Source organism: Aedes albopictus, chromosome 3 (genome assembly GCF_035046485.1).
Source record: "Aedes albopictus strain Foshan chromosome 3, AalbF5, whole genome shotgun sequence".
NCBI lineage: Eukaryota > Metazoa > Arthropoda > Insecta > Diptera > Culicidae > Aedes > Aedes albopictus.
The window spans coordinates 125,345,510-125,362,874 of NC_085138.1; the positions used below are offsets into that span (position 1 = coordinate 125,345,510).

Here is a 17,365-nt window from a genome sequence, read left to right on the forward strand (position 1 = left end):
GTTGAACTCGTTCGTTCGTCGTCGCGCCGCGGCGGCGTTCGGGAGAAAATGAACACACTTGTCAGAGGGAGCCCCACTGCAGAAAATATGGATTCTGTACTTAATGAATATTCGAAGATTCAACAAATAATGGAACACGCTCATGAAAAGTACACTTTAAATAAAAAATATTGAGTATAGACGAGTGCACCGATGAACATTGAGTTCACTAAGCCTGAAATTTTTTTGACAGCACAGCGGGGTCGACTCTCAACAACTTCTTTCTACTCAGAAATGCCTCACCAAAATGCGCTGATAATATTTTTCTTTGATTTCTTACATGATTTTACATTAAAAGTGATGCATATGCACAGAAAAAACTGTTGTGTAATATTACATCTGAACTGCTACAACTCGATCAATACGTCGGTTGCATGAATATTACATCGGACGATGTACACATAAGATCATAAGATTTTACAACAAAACGATGTAATGGTACATAGGAATCGTGATTATTTAGTACATCGGAATGAATTACATCGGGCGGGTTGCATTTATTTTTTGCTGTGATAGTTAATGCCTCGATTAATCTACTAGCCAAGGCACTATCACAGCAAAAAATATTGTAATATTGCTAATTTAGAGAAAATTTTCCACTTTATGGAAGATTGAAAAGCTACCGCAGCTATCAGACTGATGATTTTCACCAATGTATCATCAATCAGTCCAAGGATACCTTGGATCGAGCCTTGGATACGACGCCGATGACCATTGTTTGTTGTTGCTTTTCAGAACATTTTACTTTACAAGCATGCTTTGATTTGACCAAACTTTTCGATGATACACACCAAATTTTGATTTTTTCATCCAGCAAAACTAATTGGGTTCTTTAGGGGTATCCGGATTATTTCATAATCGGATTCTCCGCCCAAAAATTAGTCGAAATCCAAAATTTCATAATTTTTGGAGTCCGGGAACTATTTTTAAAATGCATTTAAAGTTTGTATGGGGAAAATTTTTTGTTCGGGTCGAACTGTCACTTTAACGATTGAACTGTCATTGTATCCACGAAAATTAAAACTGTTTTGTTAATTTAACCATCAAAACAAAGGCGTTGCAATCCAATAAAATCACGTTATACTCAGAAAAATGAGCTCTTTCGATTAGGCTGTAGAAAATAGCAATATTTTATTCACTAAACAACCCAATTGCTGGAACGTGATCAGCAAGCTGTAGTTTGCCGAAAATTCAGTAATAATAGCTGAAGGGTCAGCAAAATTAGAAATTGCTGAACATCAGCAAAAGAGTTGTCAAACACTTAGCATTTCCCCCCAGCCATTCTCCTTGACACATTTGCGCGCTCCTACCTGAGGCACTGCACGAGCCGGAGGACGAGAAAATAACTTGAAAAAGTTTCAATTTTCATCTTGATTTACACTTAAATGGATTGCATTACTTCAATACTGAGCCTTCTTCGAATTGAATTACCTCTGATTATCAAAAATCAAGTTCAAACGAACATTTTTATACACTTTTATTTCGGCTGAGAAGAAAAAAAAATACAAAAAAATTCGGCCGGATTCGAGCTTGGACAAAATTGCTGAACGTCCAGCATAACAAGCTGTCAAGATGCATTACTGAAAAACCAGCAAGAAATATTTTACTGGATGGATTACTGGTTTTACAGCATGTCAAAAACCAGCAAAATTTTGCTGGTTTCCAGCGAAATAAAAATAGTGTGTACGATCATTTTCATGGCTGCGGTAGGACTTTGACAGCTGCGGTAGAACTCGGCGGCTACCGCAGAGTGGAAAATTTTCTAAAAATCCGCAATATGCCTCGACGCAATTGCCGTATTATGTAAAAATTCCGAATCGTGATTTTCAAATGCACAATCACATCGGTTCGATTGAAAATTACACATTCCTTTATATTACACAAAAAACATTACCAATTTTTCTTTGCATCGTTTATGTGAAACATTCACACCGAGAGATTGTGAATATTACACAGAAACAGCTGCAACCAACTGGATGCGATGAAGTTGTGTATTGAGCTTTGCACGGATTTCGCGACGATCGTGCAAATGTTCAATCTTTGACAGCACAATGTTTACACATCCAACAACAAAGGAAACAGTGCATAAACAAACCGATTTAGTCGAAACACCACTCCAAAATAACGCATCCTTTACTGGATAACTGTAGTGACGATATCAACTAATGTATGCTGCAACCGGTGTGCATATTTTGTGGTGGGACAATTTTGTTTGCCTGTGCGTCGTATATAAATATTTGGCGCAAGATCGTCAATAAAGACATATAGTATATTGCATTGCTAACTGGACTGCGACAGAGTGCGGAATCTTAAATAAAAGTGCGATATTGCATCAAATCGTTCCGGTGTCTTCACCGCACTTTCATCATGAGCTAATGAATAAGTGCGACGAAGACACCGAAACGATCTGACACCAAATCGCACTTTTATTTGAGATTCCGCACTTCCTCGTCGCACTTTTAACTGCGCAATGCGCAATATTGTCGGGCCGCCACCAAACCGGACTTCGCACAATCAAGTCGCGACGCGACCCAACTCGCGACGTTTTTTAATCATGTCAAAAGTAGTGCGCATCCTTCCCGTTGTTGCCAGCAACACAGCGCACTAGATGCGAAACAGTTGCAACACTTGTGGACCAAGAAATTTGCAATTTTCGTTTGAATGTCGGTCTTGATTCCAACTGGATAGACAATAAGTAAAAAAAAATAACTCAATTTCTTCAAGACCGAAAACCTTGATTGACTCACCCTAATCAAGCCGTTTGGTTTCGTGAACGAGTTCCTGGGGAAAGTCATCTAAAGTTCATTCCTAGTCAACAGTAAACACAAAAAAATCATTGTCATTTTGACGTTTCCAAGTGCAACATCTGCGTGTGCCTCGTGCGCTTCCATCATTCGCATAATCGAGTCCCATCGGATCGTTACCGTTTTTCCGCGGGTGCATTGTTATTTCATCATCCCGTATTTTTTCGGCTTTTCCGGAAACTTATCAAGTGAAAACAGTTGCGATATAGTTCCGCGTGTTCTGACACAGTTTTTGTTCCAATATGTCGTGGTTATTCGGGTACAAAAGCCAGGTACCGCAGGGGCCTCCACCTCCGGGTGGTGCCGAAGGCGGTGCCCCGCAGGATCCCAGCTCGGCTGGTCAAGCGGCCGGCGATGCCAATCTTACCAAGGCCGAACGCAAAGCGATGGAAGCGTATCGGTTCGATTCGTCGGCACTGGAGCGTGCCGCGGAAGCTGCCCGAACGCTGGAAAGATCAAGTGAGTAGTGTTACATATTATACGATTGTGTTAGTTGTTGCGTAATGAATCCAACAGCAAGTTTGTGCAGTTTAGTTACTAAGCGTAGAACAAGCATTACGGAAGGTGGATTAAAACTTTCGATTTTGGCAAATTTCAGAGCATGCTCGAGAAGCGCTTGAACTGTCGAAGTTGCAGGAGGGAACTAGACAGCAGGAATACGTTGCCAAGGTCAAGGAATACGAGGCACACATTGAAGCGTCCAAGGTGGAACAGAAACGCGTAGACCATGAAGAGCGCCGTAAAACATTGGCTGAGGAGACCAAGCATCAGCAACAGAGGGCACAGTATCAGGATCAGCTGGCCAGGAAGCGGTATGAGGAGCAACTTGCCCAGCAGCAACGAGTGCAGGAAGAGAATCTTCGAAAGCAGGAAGAGAGTGTAGCCAAGCAAGAAGCGATGCGAAGGCAAACAATTGAGCACGAAATGGAGTTGAGGGAAAAGAACAAGATGAAACTGCTGGAAGCGGAACTGAGGGCAAAGGCTAAGGTTGACCGGGAGAATCGTGATTTGACTTTGGAACAGATTCGATTGAAGGCCGAGGAGAACCGCATCACTGTCATGGAAAGTATTAAGACTGCAGGATCAGTTTTGGGGCAAGGTGCCACAGCGTTGCTCACGGATTGGAATAAGGTGGCCACAACGGTCGGAGGTTTGTCCCTCTTGGCCCTGGGTGTGTATTCTGCCAAAGGTGCCACCGGTGTCACGGCCCGTTTCATCGAAGCCAGAATTGGAAAGCCTTCGTTAGTGAACGAAACATCTAGATTCTCCCTTCTGGAAGCGGTCCGTCATCCAATCCAAACCTTCAATCGCTTTAAGGCCAAGCCTGCAGATGCTCTCCAAGGTGTTGTCCTCCAACCGAAGCTGGAAGAACGCCTCAGAGATATCGCAATCGCAACCAAGAACACCAAGCACAACAACGGACTGTTCCGGAACATTCTCTTCCACGGTCCTCCCGGAACGGGTAAGACCATGTTCGCCAAGAAGCTGGCCAACCACTCGGGAATGGACTACGCTATAATGACTGGAGGCGATGTGGGCCCGATGGGCCGGGATGCCGTCACTGCAATCCACAAGGTGTTCGATTGGGCCAACACCAGTCGGCGCGGTTTGCTGCTGTTCATCGACGAGGCGGATGCTTTCCTGCGGAAACGATCGTCGGAGCACATTTCCGAGGAGTTGCGTTCGGCGCTGAACGCTTTCCTCTACAGGACCGGCGAGCAGAATCCACGATTCATGTTGGTTCTGGCGTCGAATACCCCGGAACAGTTTGACTACGCCATCAACGATCGGCTGGACGAGATGGTCGAGTTCGTTCTGCCCGGCATTGAGGAGCGCGAACGGTTGATCCGGTTGTACTTTGACAAATTTGTGCTGCAGCCGGCCTCCGAAGGAAAGAAGTAAGTGAATGAAGCACTTCTCAAAAGATCTTTATTGCAGAATTTCTTAAGTTTTCCATACATTTCCATAAGATTCGTGGTTTATTCCCTTTGAAATCTGAATATTGTCAACTACTGAAATTTAATGGGAACACGACCCGTGGGCCCTTCTAAACGCCCTAGAAGAAGATTATTTTTAAAAGTAACAACTCTAAATTGTGCGTTTTTCTTCCCTTTGCAGGCGCTTCAAGGTAGAACAGTGGGATTACAGCGTCGTGTGCAGTAGGATGGCCGAAATGTGCGAAGGCATGTCCGGTCGTGAGATTTCCAAGCTGGGCGTTTCCTGGCAAGCGGCTTGCTACGCCTCCGAGCAGGGAGTGCTGACCGAAAAGATGGTCCTGGATCGATGCGAAGCTGCCGTGCGACAACACCGACAGAAGGTTTGTTTCCGGTTATCCAGGTTATCTTAAAATTCAAACATAAAACGAACCCCATTTTTTTCTCTTTCAGATGGCTTGGTTATCGGAGCAAGAGAAACTAGATCACAAATCAATCACGGGCGGAAAAGGATTCATTATGTAACGTTAAGGTAAAATCTAGAGCTAAATTTTTGCAATAGGAGTTAAAATTCGGAACTGTGACCGCAGTGTGTAAATTAGAGACTATTTTTCAATTCAATGAGCTGGCCTCGCGTTATCCAGTGGAATGAACGGTGTAGATCATTTCTTCCAATTGCTGAGCATGTTGTTAGATTCAGCATTTTACGGAGATTGGTCATTCCGTAGTTCCACCATGTACGGTTCAGACAACCAGGTCGATTGGAACGAGTTATGCAGGTGTTATCCAACATAGAAGCATCCCCGAGTATCCAAGCTCAGCAAAACCGCTCATCTCAGGGAAATTTATATTAAACTTCTTCGAGCGGTCCAAATTTTGTGAGGCCCGAGAGTAACTAGCGGAAACAGATTTCCCGACGATGATCACAGACGAAATGAAACTTTTAAATGCATTTACTAATCATCTGCATTGTGCACCCACTCGAATGTGTTCAACGACGGCAGTTTACGCTTCATAATTTTACCGTTTTTTTTTTTTTGTAATTTCGTAATAGTGATTTTGTTTCATGTTGGAGATCTTTTCCGCGGGAGAACTTTATCTTAAGTTAATGGCGATGTGATTGGTTGTAGATCCGAAAAGTTATATAAATCAAAGACGTTTATTCAATGTAGCCGGTGTTCCTGTAAGTAGAAGCAAGAGAAATCCTAAGTCCAAGGGCGTAGCCAGCTTTTCAGTCAGAAAGGGGGGGGGGGGATTTGGCAACCACTCCTTGGCAAATTTTTACTTACTAGCTTTTATAATTAAACGCAACACGTTGAAATTTAATGTAGGTAATAACATTATATTATTATTATTATTATTTATCTTTATTAAAGAGATTTTCAGCCGGCGGCTGGTTCATCTCTGTATCGAGAGAGGGCGGTACACTAGCCCTCCTGGGCAGAAAAACGAGTAGACGTATTATAAACGGGGATGTTTCCATTGGATAGTCCGGATGCGTTTGCCAGAGTCTTCACCTTCAATTGTGGTTGTGTGTTATTCCGTTGATCCTTTTCGTTGTCCGGGCGAAACGCGTGCTGGTTCATGTTGGGGATAGTTGATGATAAAATGTTCCACAGAGTAGGGTACATTGCAAACGGGACAAATTTTGCGGAAAGCCCCTGTACTGGCCATATTATGGGATACTTTTGTGTGGCCTGTACGTTGCCTCGAAAGAATTTTCTGCTCCCGATGAGTTTCAGGATCGTCCCAGCGAGTCGTACCATTTTTTTTTATTTTTCGTAAGAAGAGATCTCTCGAGTTGAGCCATTCGATTGACCAGGAATTTCTCAGCATCATGGTGACCCAATGTTTCAAATCTCGCCCAGGTACATCGTTTGTAAAGAAAGTTCCAGATCTTCCATTAGCTGCCAATTCGTCAGCCTTTTCGTTGCCGCGGATTCCGCAGTGGCCAGGGATCCATGTGAATACTGTATCGGGCTGAGCTTGCAACTGGATAGCTTGAATCCATGGGTGTCGTGCTACGTCGGACGATAAGGCTGCAATAACGCTGGCTGAGTCCGTTAGGACGAGAATTGGCTTTGGAGATGGAGTAGTAGAGGCGATGAGGACCGCTGCAGCCTCTGCAGAGAAAACTGAGCAGGGATCTTGAAGGCGGTGAGAGCGGTTGATGTCAGGACCAGTAACGCCGATGCCGACGCGATTCTGGTCCTTGGAACCATCTGTGTATCGATGCGTATAGTTGTGGTATTTGTTGCGCAGTAATTCTGTTACGGTTCTGGTAAGAGTAGGAGAGTTATCTCCCGCCCGAAATCTGCTTTTTATAGATGTCTCGAGATTGATACGCTGTGAATCCCAACTTCTGGCTCTGTTCCAATGAACCTCGGCCACCGGGGGGAGCACTTCGTTGGTGTGTCTCTGTAGGAGTCGATTCGCCTTATCGAGAAGAAGGACTCTGTCGTTGCTAGCTGTTGTCATTTCCAAGAAACTGATTGCTCTTTTGCAGACAGCCTCTGTAACGAGATGCCCAAAAGGTAGTTTACCACTTTCAGTACAAGCGGAGTAGGAGGGTGTAGAGGGTAGTAGACCAGAGCTTATTCAGATCGACTGATGGTACACAGGAGCGAGTGAAGCGGTCATTGCATCGGTTGATGTACAGGTTAGTTCAATGCCATAGAGTAATCTACTATCAATTATTGCACTCGCTACACGTAGACGAACATCTCGATTACTACCCTGGTGTATCTTGGAAAGGGTGCGCCAAGGGGTGCGGCATAAGGTTTAGACGAGTTTGGCAGTTCCGTTTGACCTCTTTGAAATGCTCTTGGAAGGATAGGCGGCGATCCAGATGGACACCGAGTATTCGAGTACGTTGTTTCAATGGTATAGGTTGTCCGTTAGCTACAATTGTAGTACGGATGGGACGATGGCGGAGGGGACATATATGTGTTATGGAACTTTTTTCGGCTGATAGCTCAAATCCGGCTTCCTTTGCCCATTTAGAGACGGCGTTCACTGATGCTTGGAGTTTCCGTCTAAGAGCTTTTTCCGTGGATCCGACTACCACTAGTACTATATCGTCTGCATATACAAATATGTAAATCTCCTTCGGAAGGCTGATGAAAACTCCGTTCATGGCGATTAAGAAGATGGTAACGGCAATAACCGAACCTTGCGGTATGCCTGTTTCTTCTTTGAAGCTTCTAGAACGATGGTTTCCAATGCAAACTTGGAATGTCCGGTTGTGAAGGAAATTCCGGAGGAAGTGCAGAACGTGTCCTGATAGACCCCATTTACACAGTTGGTAGATGACGCCTGGTGTCCAGGCCCTGTTGTACGCTTTTGCCAAGTCTAACGTGGCAACTTCCACGTGCTGCTCCTGTGTTTTTGCGTCGTGTAATACTTGCCCTAGCGTAGCAAAATATGTGCCTGTTCCGTGTCCGGGACAGAAAGCGTGTTGCCGGTGGTCGAGATGGCCGTTCGACTCAAGAAAGTGAATTAAACGACGGTGTAGGACGGGGCAAGATGGCCACCCGGGGCAAGATGAGCACCCCTCCGTTTTACTACTTTTATGATGAATTTTGCCCAAGCAACTTCATAATCCGTTAGAATAATGTTCATCCTGTTTGTAAACCTGATAAAAGGTACTTCATAATGAACGAATTAAACAATATTGTCAAATAAGTCGATAGCATGGAATTTTATCATTTTCTTATAAGAAATCATCAGAATAAAATAAGGTTTTTATGTCAGAATCAAATTTTTACCATAATTCTAGTTATCAGCCAACATTACTAGCTTACTGCAAAGCATTTTAATTTACATTAGAAAATATTTTCTAAAAACAAACATTAAAATTTATTCAATTTTAGTTATTTACCTATAGTGGGGCAAGATGAGCACCCCTGATGGTAATATAGAAAATATTTTGAAATTATTGTAATCCACTCAATAGTGCCGAACATAGGTTTCCGTAACCTCTGCAACTATTTGGTTGAGTAAATTTCTAAAAATAAGCAACCACATAATCGTTTATTGTTTTTCGGGTCATTTTGTATAAAGTATTATAAAACCGCATTTTTTTCAATTATCGAAAAAAAATGATAATTTTAGAACGTGATACCATAGCTATACACAAGGTTCACTATATCAATCAGTGTATGACCAATTTATTGTTAAAATATTGGGATTTTAATGAAGTGCTCTTCTTGCCCCGTAGGGGTGCTCGTCTTGCCCCGTAGCATGTTCGAACTGACCATAAAACATCTTTTTTGTTTAGTCAAATAAATCATCCTTATTGTGAATTTTTAACCCTCCCATGTTTATGGGTGATAGAAAACAAGATATAGAAGAGAACTACTGAGAGGTACTTTGAAAAATTGTGTTAACTTTCAATTCAAGGATCGGTAAATTCGCCTCACTCCATTCATATTCACTCCTCTTTGCTGAAGCGAATCGAGAATGATGCAGCAAACGGATAGTCATGAACAAACACGCAACCCCATCACCAGTGAGAAGCGATGCGCAAGCTGGTTGACATGGATATTCGTGGCCGATCGTCGCAGTTTGGATCGCAAGCGAATGAATGAATGGCGAATGGTGACGAATGCTGGTGAGCGATCGGAGCGGCTATTATCATAACTAGAAGAGAATTTCTGCATGTAATGCATACGTTTTTAGTGTATTGTTGTTGAAATGCTAGATTAGCAAAGAAAATAATAAACATTTTTTGAAAACTTCAAATATTCGTACGCGCAATTCACTCACGAATCGCATCACCTCTCCATCGCTTGCGATGCGATTGTGGACGAATGTTTAAATTCCATGTATGGCTTCCCACCGTTCGCCGGTGTTTGCTGTCGTCGCTGACAAGCAAACACACAAACTAAAGCGACAACCGTTCGCTGCTGACTGTATTCGAGTGGGGAAGAAGATGAAAAGTGGAAATCAGGAACCCTGTTCAATAAACTCAACGTGATCCTTAGGGTGCTCATCTTGCCCCGCCCTACCCTAACCATTTTCTCCAACACTTTGCTGACACAACATGTCAACGATATTGGACGAAAGTCTGAAGGCTTGGAGGCCGCAGAACCATGTTTCGGTATAGGGATGACCAAACTGTGATTCCACCCCTGAGGAAGCGTGTTTCTCGACCATTCTTTGTTCAGCAATCGTAAAAGGGATGCCTTGCCGGTGAGAGTTAGATGTTTCAACATCGGATAACCTATCTCATCGTTTCCTGCGGAGTTACGTTTGCAGCCAACTAAGGCATGTTCCAATTCAATGGGACGGAAAGGTACGTTGATGGGATGCGGTGGTGTGACCTCCGAGATGACCATTTTGCCAAGCGTGGATGCATCATTTCGTCGTTTGAAGGCTTCATCATATTTGTCAAAGGCAGAAAGAGAGGCAAAATATTCGCCAAGTACATCAGCTATGACCTGCGGATCTCTGGTAAGGGCACCGTTGTGTTGGATTGCCATGCCCCTGGCGTTTCGCTTCCCACTGAGAGCATTCACTCTTCCCCAAAGCTCGCTCGAGGATTGGTTGGAATTTATGCCGTCCAGAAAGTTTTCAAAGCTTAGTCGTTTGGCATCACGTATGATTTGACGGCATTCGTTTCGCTTTGATTTGTAAAGATCCTTGGCGATTAGCTTCTGTGGATGCCCATCGGGGAGACGTAACATGGCTTTTAGGGCTTTCCTTCTAGCCTTAGTTGCTCTTTTTGTCTCCGGTGACCACCAGGGTAGAGCTTTTCGACCTGGCTTTGAGCTAGTCTTTGGAATCGACGTTATGGCTGCTTGATGAACTATGCTTAAAAACCCAGAGAGGTTTTCTTGTTCGGACGTTGTTAGAGATTCGTTTATCGTTGTTTGAAAAGCAGTCCAATCAGCTTAATTGTAAATCCATCGGGGACGCCGTGATGTTTCTGGTGGTTGCTCGTGGAGACATATCGATATTGGATGATGGTCGCTTCCTAGTGGGTCCTCGCTTATGAGCAGCCTGTTGACGATGCAGGAGCTTGCCAAAGAGATATCAACTGATGACCTACGTTCTCCTTTGGTAAATGTAATGGATCCGTCATTAAGTAGGACTAGGTCAATCATCTCTGCAATTTCCATAATAGTGGCTCCACGGGAATCTACTTTGGAGTTTCCCCATGAAGTGTGATGACCGTTGATGTGCCCAAGGATCAGTTTGGCACCCTGTATGGGCTCCAATGCTAAAAGCAGGCGGTTCTTAAGGTCTGGAATCTTTTGACATGGGAGGTAGATGCTTATAATTGAGACTGGGAACGGATATTCGATCCTGACGGCAATGATGGGTAGATCAGTGTCCAGTTGTATCACTGATAAGGCGATTGGTTCCAGAATTCCGATAGCTACAGAGTGATAGATGTTCGCGTTGCTTTTGTAGACCCAAGAGTATCGTCCACCTAAGGTTCGGTTCATGCTGTTCACGTTGCTGCGATGCACCTCTTGAATGGCAAGGACGACTGGTGTGTTGTCTTGGATTAGATATTCAAGGTCGTTGAGGTTATTGTGGAACCCGTTCATGTTCCACTGTAGAGCGAAGATGGAGCGTTCCCCAAAGTCGATGCCAACTGCTGGGATCGTCGAAGTACTAGAACGAGGAGTATCTGAGCTGCTTGCTACAGGAACCGCTGTGGGGCCATGTTGTATCCGTGCCGAGCGTCTCGGTTCGTACGTCTTGATCTCATTGGTGTCAGGTTTCTTGAATCCTTGCTTGAATTCCACGTTGTCTTTACGGGTACGAGCATTTCTGCCCTCGTGCGTCCCTCTTCCCGGGACCGTGGGATGCCAAGAGTTGTCCGCCAGTTCCGGTGGTGATGTAGAACCGGCGGGGCCGTGACTGTCCCACGGAGGGTCCGGGGGAGCCATTGGTAAGATGTTCGTTTGTTGTGCGTTTCCAGGTTGAGAGTGGTCTTGATTAATGTTGTGATCGATGACCCTCTCCAGAAGAGTCTAGAAGCCTCGTCTTCTACAGTAGATTGGTTGCAGATGACTGATTTCAAGGTCTTTTTCGAACGAGAAATAGTGGAGCTGCTTGCCACAGGGACTGCTGTGGGACCGTATTGAAGAAGCAACATTCTGTCGTAGTCGGTGGTGTTTGAGAAGTTCGGTTGTCGACGGGAAGTATCTACATTTTGATTGTTAGTCTTTATGAAGCTTTTAGCTGTCTTTGGTGAGCATCTCCGTTCGAACATCTTGATCTCCATGGTGGCAGGTGCCTTGATTCCCACGTTGTCCTCAGGGGAACGAGCATTTCTGCCCTTGTGCGTCCCTCTTCCCGGGTCCGTGGGATGCCAAGGGTTGTCCGCCAGTTCCGGTGGTGGTGTAGCTTCCGCACCGACGGGGCCTTGACTGTCCCACGGAGGATCCGGGGGTGCCTTTGGTAAGGTGTTGGTGTTGGGTTGTCGTGCGTTTCCAGGTCGGTAGTTGTCTTGATCTGTGGTGTGGTCGGTAGCAAAGGTGAGGCGTCCAGAATTTTCTTCTACGGTAGGGCTATGCTGTTAGTGGATTTCGTGGCCATTGATTTGTAGTGGATTGGATAGTATCAGTTGGAGCCTGATATGTAGGGGAGTACTGGATGGCGCTTTTGATTTACTCCGACATACCGTCGTCTCCACTAGCTGTAGAGGCGTTGGCGTTTGTTATCTTGGTTTTAGGTTGTCCGGATGAGTCGTCGGAGTTCTTTCGGCGGGGGATACTGAGATAGGGCTTGTGTCACTTTCATACATAGGTGTCGACTGCCATTCCTTTACTGCTTGATTATCTTTCTTATTTTTAGATTTTGTCGAACGTGTTTCCTTCTGGATTTTGGTCTGAGCGCTTGTAGACGGCTTCTGAGTGGTTTTCAGGGTCGATTGTGAGGGATTTTGGAAGAGGGCTTTGAAAGCGTTAACTTCCTTTTCCTTCTGTTTGAGCTGATCTTCGAGGTTGGTGACTTTCGCTACGAGGTCTTCAATTGTGTCGTGCTTTCGTACCATTTCCATGCGGGAACTGTTTTGCAGGGTCGCCTCTAGTGCTTGGATTCGTTTATCCTTTTTGCGCATTTCTTTGGTGAGAAGATCCACTTTTTCTAGGAGTTCGGCAATACCGCGATTATTTTCGGAGTGAGTGCCGCTTTCAAGATTGGATTCAAGAATTTCGATTCGCTTTCTCTCCATCTCTTGTTGGAGTTGGTCCACCTTAGAGGAAAAGTTAGCGATTTCTTTCTTTGCCTGCTACTGCGATGCTAGAGTAGGTGTTCTGGTGATTGGCTTGCTCATATTCACGTCTTGCGGCTGGATACGAAATGCCACGATTGACACGAATCCTTTGAATCTCGTTTTCTTTGACAAAAACCGGACATTTTCGGCTAGACAATGAGTGAGAGTGTCTGTCGCAACGCTTGCAGTATGTTTCTGCTTGGCAAGGGTTCTCTTTATCAATCGCGTGATCTTTGGAACATGTGCCACAGGTTGGATGTGTTTGTTGGCATCTCCTACTGGTATGTCCAAAGCACCAACAATTGTAACATTGCATAGGGGCTGGATAGTACAGGCGTGTTTTGCATCGAATATAACCGAAGTCAACGTGGGAAGGAATAATGGTACCTGCGATTGTCAAAATGATAGTAGGCGTGTTGACGTTGTCCTTTCCTATGCGTTTGGTGATGCGAATACCTTTCACACCCTGGTCCATCAGCTCATTCTCCAAAACGTCATCGGGCATATCAATTACGGCTCTGCAGTTCACGACGCATCGACAGGTGTTAAGGGTAGGGTGTTCGGTAACCTCGACCCCGGTTCCATCGGTGAGCGTTGTCAGGTTTTTACCCTTTTTACACCCATAAGAAGGGTATAAATACCGCTTGGAAAACCGACTTTCGATCCGAGGCCCGCAGGGCCGAGTCACATATACCAATCAACTCAGCTCGACGAATTGAGCAAATGTCTTTTTTTTTTCCTTCTAAACCATAGGGGGATAAATCTGCTCATCAGACACCCTAACAGGAAGGTTAGGGTAGTGTGGGGTTGAGGCCGTCTTCTACAATGCCGGTAGAAGCCAGGACTACTCTCTCCTCGACCCACTAAAACACATTCCTATGGTCGCCAAACCCTACGTCTCTCCGGAACCACCAAGAAGGTATTGCTTCAGAGAGGGGCTAGTGCATATCGCACCCTCAAGGTTAGTGCGTCAGGCCCCAGGACATCCGTCCCTGCTGCCCCATGAGCAAATGTCTGTATGTGCGTGTGTGTGTATGTGTGTGTGTATGTGTGTGTATGTGTGTGTGTATGTATGTTACAAAAAAATGTCACTCACGGTTCTCAGCCGTCTGTTGACCGATTTGAGTTCTCTTGGAAGCAAATGAAAGCTACTACATCCTAGTAGAACGCTATTGAATTTTATTTTGATTGGACGTTCGGTTACCGAGATATCTTTCAAAGAGTGCTAGGGAGTAGTTCAACTTAATTATTTTAGATATTTTTGACAAAGTGTATCACCATAAATTTCTCAGCCGTCTATCAACCGATTTGGGTTCTTAAGGCCCCAAACGAAAGCTACTACATCCTAGTTGTTGAGGCACCGCTGGCAACCTTGCAGTAACTGCACTATCACAGCGATACAACGAAGCAGCAAGTTTTCTAGATTCGTACCAGGGTCATAGTCGTCTAGGTAAGAGTAGCAATGTAGGAAATAGCAAAAATAAAGAAAGAGAAGGGTATACGTATGTGCACTGTGGGGGTGTAGGAGACGTTGAAGATCAGGTAAACTGCCAGCCACGACAGTTCAGCAAAATTCCCTGTCCAATGTGTGATAAAACGGACCATAGGCTCAGAAACTGTGACGAATTTCGAAAGGTGGACCCCGTTGAGCGTCTGCAAGCGGTAAATCGGTGGGGGCTTTGTCATGTGTGTCTGAACGACCATGGGAAATCGCGATGTAGGATGACTATCCGTTGTAAGGTAGCGAAATGTGATAAACAGCATAACACACTTCTTCACCAACGAGATCCTGTGGCACACTCGGACTGCAACACACACGCGGTAGTGGGAGAGGGACAACCGATTCTTTTCCGGATCGTAGCTGTTACACTGTTTAATGAAAACAAGTCAGTCAATGCAATGGCTTTTCTAGACGAAGGTTCCTCGTATACGTTAATTGATAGCGCCTTAACTGACCAATTGAAGATCAAAGGTTCAACACAACCGCTTCGTGTTACTTGGACGGGTGGATTATCCAGACTCGAAAGACATTCCCAGCGACTACACTTGACTCTTTCTGCGCGCGGGTCTCCTGAAAAGTTCGAAATTAGAAATGCTCATACCGTTCAGGAGTTGAAACTACCTAAACAGACAATGGTTTTTGCAGAAGTAGCAAAACAATACAGGCATTTGCAAAATCTACCTGTAATAGACTATCCAAAGGAATCCCCAAAAATACTGATCGGTCTAAAGCATCTGCACTTGTTCGCTCCACTAGAGTCGCGAATTGGTAGCCCGGGGGAACCTATAGCAGTGCGGTCAAAACTTGGATGGACTGTGTATGGGCCACAGGAAAACGATGAACCATTGCGACAACAATTCATGGGACATCATTTCTGCTCGGGAGTTTCAAATCAAGAACTCCATGAGTTGATGAAATCCCATTACATGACGGAGGAAGCGGGAATATCGGTTGATCTACTACCGGAGTCAGCTGAAGATCGGAGAGCTCGAGAGATTCTTGAGAACACCACTGTCCGTGTAGGAGATCGGTTTCAAACCGGTTTACTGTGGCGAGAGGATAATCCTCAATTTCCCAACAGTTTCTCGATGGCGATGCGTCGAATGAGGTGTTTGGAGAAAAGGCTGTCCAGGAATCCAGAGTTGAAAGCTAACGTGGATACGCAAATTGTCGAGTATCAGGAGAAGGGCTACTGTCATAAGGCCACAGAACATGAACTGAGTGAAGCTGACCCGAAGAAGGTTTGGTATTTGCCGCTAAACATCGTACTAAATCCAAAGAAACCAGGAAAAGTAAGATTGGTGTGGGACGCTGCGGCTGCCGTTGAGGGGGTATCCCTGAATTCGAAACTGATGAAGGGACCTGATTTCCTTACCTCTCTCCCCTCCGTAATTTTCAAGTTTCGTGAACATTCTGTTGGATTCGGTGGTGACATTCGAGAGATGTTCCACCAGGTTCTAATTCAATCAGCTGACAAGCAAGCACAAAGATTCCTGTACGGTGGTCAGACATATGTAATGGATTGTGCAATATTTGGAGCCACGTGTTCGCCCAGTCAAGCGCTGTATGTGAAGGACAGAAACGCCAGGGAATATGAGAGCCAGTTTCCGGAAGCATCTGAGGCAGTTGTAAAGAAGACTTATATGGACGACTACTTTGACAGTGCACCCAGCGAAAACGAAGCAATTAGGAGAGCCAGGCAGGTCCGTTATGTCAATTTCTTGATTTTGCTTTGGCTGACCAAGCCATGTGGGAAATTACACTGTTGAAAATGCTTTGACATCCATGTGCACAACAGAACATGTGCTCGATGAACAAATTGAGATTTGAAATTATGAAAAGAAATCCACGTACTCCGGTGAGACTCGAACTCACGACTCCCAATTCGCTAGACGGGCGCTTCTATTCCTTCAAGCTACGGAGTCACTCGACTATCTCCGTCGCCAGCAGGCCTAGAACTGAACTCGATTCCACAATCGCACATGGTTATCCTCTTTTTACAATCCAAACCCCCTTCGGATGGGATTAGATGAACATCTAACACATTGTCTGTTGTGCACATGTATGGGCTCATTCAAATATTACGTAACGCAATGAGGGGAGGGAGGGGGTCTAACGCTGTGTTACGTCTCATACAAAATTTCAAAATCTTTCATACAAAAGTTGTTACGTGGGGGAGGGAGGGGGTCTAAAACTGTCATATTTTGCGTTACGTAATATTTGAATGAACCCTATGTCAAAGCGGGAGAGGAAGTTATTTTTAATTGTCGAGAGCTTCGGGCACTGCCTTCCAATCACTTATTGGTATGGCAATTAGTGTGCAGTCGGACTCTCGACGGGTCGGTCCTCGGCCGACCGAATACGGTAAGGGTGACCGTAGCACCTTACAAATGTCAATTTCTTGATTTTGCTTTGGCTGACCAAGCCATGTGGGAAATTACACTGTTGAAAATGCTTTGACATCCATGTGCACAACAGAACATGTGCTCGATGAACAAATTGAGATTTGAAATTATGAAAAGAAATCCACGTACTCCGGTGAGACTCGAACTCACGACTCCCAATTCGCTAGACGGGCGCTTCTATTCCTTCAAGCTACGGAGTCACTCGACTATCTCCGTCGCCAGCAGGCCTAGAACTGAACTCGATTCCACAATCGCACATGGTTATCTTCTTTTCACAATCCAAACCCCCTTCGGATGGGATTAGATGAACATCTAACACATTGTCTGTTGTGCACATGTATGTCAAAGCGGGAGAGGAAGTTATTTTTAATTGTCGAGAGCTTCGGGCACTGCCTTCCAATCACTTATTGGTATGGCAATTAGTGTGCAGTCGGACTCTCGACGGTCCG

At 44.9% G+C, this 17,365-nt stretch overlaps 1 protein-coding gene across 1 annotated transcript; it reads left to right on the forward strand.

Moving 5' to 3' along the window:
- Positions 1-2,896: 2,896 nt before the first annotated feature.
- Positions 2,897-5,944, forward strand: LOC109622056 (ATPase family AAA domain-containing protein 3A homolog). The gene is made up of 4 exons (XM_029878059.2): positions 2,897-3,302; positions 3,442-4,741; positions 4,962-5,160; positions 5,231-5,944. The coding sequence occupies exons 1-4, from the start codon at positions 3,086-3,088 to the stop codon at positions 5,300-5,302; spliced, it is 1,788 nt and encodes a 595-aa protein (XP_029733919.2). The 5' UTR covers positions 2,897-3,085; the 3' UTR covers positions 5,303-5,944.
- The last annotated feature ends 11,421 nt before the right edge of the window (positions 5,945-17,365 follow it).

What these genes read in the sequence shown, in the direction of transcription:
- LOC109622056 (XM_029878059.2), top strand. Translation starts at nt 3,086, where the DNA reads ATGTCGTGGTTATTCGGGTACAAAAGCCAGGTACCGCAGGGGCCTCCA. An exon ending in CCGGCCTCCGAAGGAAAGAA is followed by an intron (nt 4,742 to 4,961) that starts GTAAGTGAATGA and finishes TTCCCTTTGCAG; the next exon opens with GCGCTTCAAGGTAGAACAGT. An exon ending in TGCGACAACACCGACAGAAG is followed by an intron (nt 5,161 to 5,230) that starts GTTTGTTTCCGG and finishes TTTCTCTTTCAG; the next exon opens with ATGGCTTGGTTATCGGAGCA.